The 6,579-nt window shown below is 41.6% G+C and overlaps 1 protein-coding gene across 1 annotated transcript; it reads left to right on the forward strand.

Annotated features, from left to right (window-relative positions):
* Positions 1 to 436: 436 nt before the first annotated feature.
* LOC115880296 lies at positions 437 to 6,349 on the forward strand. Its single transcript, XM_030897480.1, has 13 exons — positions 437 to 687; positions 849 to 1,012; positions 1,103 to 1,385; positions 1,444 to 1,635; positions 1,696 to 1,872; positions 2,039 to 2,221; positions 2,281 to 3,505; positions 3,567 to 4,400; positions 4,455 to 4,627; positions 4,684 to 4,866; positions 4,922 to 5,494; positions 5,559 to 5,912; positions 5,969 to 6,349. Exons 1-13 carry the CDS (start codon positions 621 to 623, stop codon positions 6,172 to 6,174), a joined length of 4,614 nt encoding a protein of 1,537 aa, XP_030753340.1. The 5' UTR covers positions 437 to 620; the 3' UTR covers positions 6,175 to 6,349.
* The last annotated feature ends 230 nt before the right edge of the window (positions 6,350 to 6,579 follow it).

A 6,579-nucleotide genomic window follows, 5' to 3' on the forward strand; every position in this document is an offset into this window, starting at 1 on the left:
AATATTTTCGTGCCAAAAGTTCAACAGAAACTGTTTTAAGTATCATTTTTTTTGAAGGAAAATTGATGATTAATAAAAATAAATTATAAAACCAGTGAAAAAATATATAGGTGGCGCCCTCTACGTGTAGGAGTCATATTGACATCAAAATCAAATTTCTCATGTCAAAAACCTTCCAGACACCAATTTTCATCTAAATATTGACGTTACATCAGAAATTATTTGGAAAAAATCGAAATAAAAATGAAACTTCTATACCCTGTATCTCCGAAACTAAGCATTTTAGAACATACCTTTATACAAAGTTTTTTACTTATATTTATCTGCAGAATATGCTGCCGTCATTAGAAGTCTTATGACATTTTTCGTTTATTTTTCGAAAAAATCCCTTTGCGCTGTACGCCACTGGCCCAGCATCCTTTTCCCGACGCGGAGATTCAGTAATAGACGCCGCGCGTCGTCGTACAAACGCCCCACGCCTACTAGATCCACTTTTAACCCGTTTGTTTTGTTCCGGCATTTCTTGAGCTGCAAAAAAGCTACAAAATGTAACTGTGACTATTTCAGCACTTTTATGATGTGACATATACGTGATATAACCGTTTAAGTGGACAAAAAACATGATTAAAAAACTAAATAGAAGTGTGACGTTGTGGCTTTTGATCGCTGCACTGCTCATCTGCAAAGGTAAGTCTTTTGATGCAGAGATGCATAAATATGCATCTTAAGCATGCACTTGAGGTACATAATTAGGACTAACTTCTTTTTAATAGATTATTTTAATAAAAAATGAGATAATCTCAAAATATATGAAATTTATATTACCTAAATTATTATATTTTAATTAGTGCTTGGAAATTCGACTTTGCCTACCCCAAATGAAGATGACGAAGATTGGGATGAAGAAGAAGAGTCTTCAGAAATCGAAGATGAAGGAAATAAAATCTACAAGAACCCTAGAAACTCTCCATCTACGTTGTGCCCCAGAGATGAAGAACAAGCAACTCTTTTGGTAATAATTATTGGATATTTTATTTATAATAGATACTATTTAAAAAAAAACTAGTTGTAGAGGAATTTTAAATAAACCATTATATTCTAGGGCCAGAAATGCTTGAGAAAATGCTCTTCCGACGAAGACTGCAAGAGCAAAAAGAAGAAATGCTTGTGCGACGGAGCATGTGGCATGTCTTGCATTAAACCGGACCGTGAATGTCCAGAACCAGAAGAGATTGCTTTTGGAACTGTTACAGCCAGTGGGAAACTGTTTGGTGCGAGGACATCTTACTCTTGCGAGCACGGATACCACGTTGTGGGGCTCCAAAGTCGTACCTGTCAGGCTGATGGACAGTGGGCCGGACAAGCACCAGCCTGCAAGCAGAATAGTAAGTCCGATAAAAAATATATCCGTTATTTTGAATTAACTGTATATTTTCTACGTAGTTTATTGTTTGTCCCCTCCTTCTATTGACCATGCCAGACACAATGCCCTTCCAGAACAAGCCACCTTCGATTTAGACTCCACTTTGCAGTACTACTGCCACACCGGCTACGTCACCAATGGGTTTCCCCGAGCAAAATGCTTGGCAATCGATGGGCAAGCCTCATGGTATGGGCCAGATATTTCATGTGAACGTAAGACTGGATTTTCCTATTTATAATATTAAATTATAAAATGTTTAATAATTTTTCTAGCTAGATCTTGTGGAGCTCCAACAGATATATCCCATGGCTGGCACGCAGGGGAATGTTACACCTTCGGTTGCAGGATAACGTACCATTGCGCCGAAGGGTACGAACTGGTAGGTCGTGCCGAACGCAACTGTCAAAGCGATGGTACCTGGACACCTAAAGAACTGCCCACTTGTGTTCGTAAGTATTATCCAGAGATATAGAGTTTGTAAAATGTACAATTGTAAATACTTTAATCTATTACTGAAGGTCGTTATACTTTCTCTATATTTCTCTGGTACTCTGTTATTTTGGTGTTTTGTGTGTGATGAGTGGTATCCTTGCTAAACTGGTCGGTGCTGCGTAGTGGTCACAGCTGTCCAGTGCTCACCTCCGGAAAACCCGAGACACGGCAAGGCCATCTACACGTCCTGCAGTTACAACTCGGTGGTACGGTACGAGTGCAAGTACGGCTACACCTTGGTGGGGGAGAGTACCAGGAGATGTGGAGCTGACAGAAAGTGGAGTGGGAGTCAACCTGTTTGTAAAGGTATGAAGAAGATAGGGAACATTATAATTATGATATTTTTCCGAATTCTATATTTCTAGAAATCAACTGTGGTCATCCAGGTCGTTTGTGGAACGGATGGTTAGAAAATATAGAAGCAGGTACCGGTCTTGGAGCTTCCATCATCTTCCGATGCCACGAAGGTATGCTTCTTGAAGGCAACTCCTCCACAGTATGCCAAATTGATGGAAAATGGCGCTACGCACTCCCGAAATGCCTCGCACCTTGCGTGGTACCTCACATAACAAAAGGCAGAGTTATTCTTCTATCTCGCAACGATACAGCCCCCACATCTGCAGTAGTAGTTCATGGAGAAGTACTGGCAGTTGAGTGCGAAGCAAAATACGAATTTATCTCCACCTTAGCTCATGTTAGTTGCAATAACGGTACCTGGACTCAGATGCCTCGATGCGAGCCTGCCAGATGCCAGAGTTTACCCAAAGCACCGAGGCATGGAATGGTCTCAGCCCCTGAGATGAAGCACGGTATGAGAGCCAAGTTTAGATGCAAGGACGGGTACCAGTTAAAAGGACCAATTTTCGTGGAGTGTTCTTTCGGAAACTGGACTGGTGCAGTACCGAAATGCGAAGAGGTATTTTGTCCCTACCCTGGGATAGTGGAAAATGGGAAGATCCTACTTGTAGGGAACATGGGGTTATACGATTACAGGCCTTACGTAAAGAAAGTAGCGAATAACAAACAAATTATGTACGATTGTGAAAAAGGGTTTGTTCTGAGTGAAGGCCCACCCGGAGCAACTTGCGTTGGAGGAAGATGGAGTCCTGGAGAGCTCCCAAAGTGTCTCCCTGGACAACATCCGAGGTTCAGATGGAACAGAAGAAGACGCTCTATCGTAGTAGAAAAACTAAAAAGAGCCTTCATCAGGAACCATCAACATATCTATCAAAGAAACGATAAACGCAGAGTTCATAACTTCTTCCATGAACTACTCCCCCTACATGATTTGAATTCGTATAAAAACAGACAAAAAAGAAGCTTACCAGAAGTGGAATATGTTATTCCATCACCTATATTAGACGAAATTGATGATGACAATGCGGAAATCGTTTATAAAAAAGAATGGTTTGTACCGCACAGCAGAAAACCCAGAAACTACGATACTGTCGAGCTTTTGAAGAGGTTTATAAAGATTTTCGATCATAAAAGACCGAATTTGTTTAGAAGAAAGCGGGCTTTGAAAGGGGGTGGTTCAAGTAGAGCTGTCGGTTCGATACACAAGAGTTCAGGTTCTCAACATAGTGTTAGGTGAGTAGATTTTATTACAGTCAGAATTAATTAATTTTTTGTTAATCTATTATATACATAGACGTGGCAACAAAGGCAGAGACAACATGGTCGACGAAGACCTCCCAAATCCAGACAGTCCAGCCACGCCAACCAAAAAACCGAAATTACATAACAAAACCCGCAGCGGACCTTGCGAAGCCCTACAAGACGAACCCTTCGTCAACGTCGAGGTAGTAAAACAAGGAAAAGATCCGAACGCTACCTTTGGAGCTGGTACCACCGTACGACTTGCCTGTGGTAAAGGATACGTTTTAAATATGGCTGAAAATCGTACAGCAAAATGCGTCCGAGGAAAATGGAAGCCAGTTAAGCCAGAATGCAGAATCATACCCTGTTACGTCCCAGAAACGCCTTTCGGAGTGTACAGGTTCCATAAGAGCGACAATATCAGTACCAGCGATCTGGAAACACCTCTAAACCTCACTAGTGAAGTACCAAACGGTCATGTAGTCGAATTTAGCTGCGAGGAAGGTTATAATGTTGAAGGATCATCAAATATGAGGTGTTGGCATGGTGAATGGGCTGTAACGACTTTTCCAGAATGCTTCCCAGCGCCTTGTATCCTTCCACGCATTCCCTTAGGACAGTACACTTCAGGATACAGGGCAGGACTCACCATAGCCAACGGTTCTTCAGTTACATTTCAGTGCGACGATGATCAAGGTCCAGGAACTGCGCAAACAGTTGAGTGTCTTTTAGGAGAATTACACCCCAAGAGTCCTAATTGTGGTCCTGAAGTACAGGGAATCCCAGAAACGCACTATATTGGAGGGAAGGATATAGTAAAAGGAGGTGATATCACTGTTATTGAGTATGGAAGTTCTAATGGAAAAGCTTGTGGTCCTCCGGCAAAGTAAGTAAAATATCTGATTGCGAGTGTTTTTATTTTATTCTATTTTAATAACAGAGTAAGAGGTTCCCTGGTCTATCGCAATGGAGAACAGCTGATAGATGACGAAAATAGCTTTCCAGATGGTAGTGAAGTCACTTTCAACTGCATAGAGAGTATTATGGGTGAGAAAACAACATGGAAGATAGTCTGCGAAGATGGCAGTTGGATAGGAAGATCTCTGAGCTGCGGTAAAATCACCAAGCACACATTATATTCTTCTGTATCACCTTTAACTCTGTTACAGATGTAGATGAACTGATGCACCACCAAACAGTCATGGGTAACAGTACCTGCGTCTTCAGGAACCAGGAACCCAACGTTATATCTTTTTACAACGACCAACAGATTAAAGAAGCTGTTATTGAGTTTCCAGCTGGAGCTGTATTGGTTTCCAGGTGTATAGACATCGGGAAATATGCAATGGTTGGTGAGTATCAACGTCATGCATTATAAATTGGAAAATTTACCTGTTAAATCTTCAGGTCCAAACAGAAGACGTTGCATGGGCGGCGAATGGGACGGTCCCAAACCTTCCTGTTTCGGTTTGAACCAAGAGAACGACTATTCCATGGAGAAACCACCCACAATCTTATTCAGACATCAATTGGGACCGATAGCTCAGTCAAACGACGGAAAACTAATAGTGTATCCAGGTACAATCCTTCACATGGAGTGTCTGTGGATTCGACGCTTCGGAGTACCGAAATGGACGGTCAGTCATGATTACAGGAAGTACCCGGAAGGCTGGACGACGGATATAGGAAGAGACTCCCAGTTGGAGTACCGTTTAAGCATTTTCCACGCAGCCAAAGACGATTCTGGACTGTTTACTTGCGTTACACCAGCCAGGTACTCGCATGCAGTTCAAATAGTGGTTGCTGCCATTCATTGCCCGGCTATACCGCAAAGAAGAGGCTTGACCCCGAGTACCCAAAGTACCAAGATGAATTCCTTGGTGAAGTTCTACTGTGTTAATGGAAACTCGCTGATTGGAGCTACGGAAATCGTTTGTTTACCTTCGGGAAATTGGAGTGCACCGTTCCCTGTTTGTGAGAGTAAGTTAGAAAAAATATCATTTTCATTGAATTAAAAACTTTTCCTTCATTTTAACCCATATAGGCGTAGAATGCGGTGATGTTGGTCCCAGTCCAGGCTCCCACCTTAAAGTCCTTGTAGTCTCCAGGGAAGTAGGAGGCAGAGCAGTCTTCTCCTGCGATCCAGGCTACGGTTTACGTGGTCCCCCCGAGACAGTGTGCCAAGCTAGTGGGGACTGGGCTAGTCCCTTCCCAACTTGTGATGAAGTGAGATGCCCTGAACCAGAGGCCCCTGAAAATGGATACGTGCAGGGGGGACAGGGACCTTACAAGGCAGGGGACGTAGTGCAAATCAGCTGTAACCCGGATTACATGATGGAAGGACAACCCATCATTGCTTGTCAGGAGAATTCGAGGTGGAGTGGCAAAATGCCAAAATGTAAGTAGTGATATAGAAGAAGCAGAATTTTTTACTAAATGTTTATTTTTAAAAAGGTTTGCAAGCCTGTTCTTATCCTGGTACCACCATCAGTGGCAGGATGTCTTCGGTGAAGTTCTACTACAAGATCGGCGAAAATATCACCTTCACTTGCGAGGAGGGGCTGCAGTTGAGGGGGGCAGCTATGCTCAAGTGCCTCAAGAATGGAAAATGGTCCAACGCCATACCGACATGCGTGGGATCGGAGGGAACCTTGAACTGATCAGCTGACATATAGTTTTTATTAGAATCTAGTACCTAATATGCATTTTTTTTGTTAATTCTGGATATATTCTATATAGTTGTGCAATAATAAAATTACTTATAGTACCGATCAGATCAAATACAAACTTGTATAGAATGATAATTACAAGTATATAAGTAATAAAAGTACGTTATCCAAATTTCTTGATGTTTTATTTTAAACTAAAGCGATCTTTTTCAAAGATTTTCCTTGATTTTTGACTCCTTAAAGGAATGAGTAGATATTGCAAAGCAGTATTAATGAGAAAAACCCACTATATCAGTGGAGCTATTTTCTTGAAACTATTTAAATTCAAGGTAAAATTATTCAAAATAAATGCCAAGCAGATATTACAAGACAATAAAAAGGTTTTGCGATACCGAT

This window comes from Sitophilus oryzae, unplaced genomic scaffold (genome assembly GCF_002938485.1).
Source record: "Sitophilus oryzae breed Bouriz unplaced genomic scaffold, Soryzae_2.0 scaffold_1621_pilon_pilon, whole genome shotgun sequence".
Taxonomy (NCBI): domain Eukaryota; kingdom Metazoa; phylum Arthropoda; class Insecta; order Coleoptera; family Curculionidae; genus Sitophilus; species Sitophilus oryzae.

What these genes read in the sequence shown, in the direction of transcription:
- LOC115880296 (XM_030897480.1), top strand. Translation starts at nt 621, where the DNA reads ATGATTAAAAAACTAAATAGAAGTGTGACGTTGTGGCTTTTGATCGCT. An exon ending in AGGAAGATCTCTGAGCTGCG is followed by an intron (nt 4,628 to 4,683) that starts GTAAAATCACCA and finishes ACTCTGTTACAG; the next exon opens with ATGTAGATGAACTGATGCAC. An exon ending in GAGTGGCAAAATGCCAAAAT is followed by an intron (nt 5,913 to 5,968) that starts GTAAGTAGTGAT and finishes ATTTTTAAAAAG; the next exon opens with GTTTGCAAGCCTGTTCTTAT.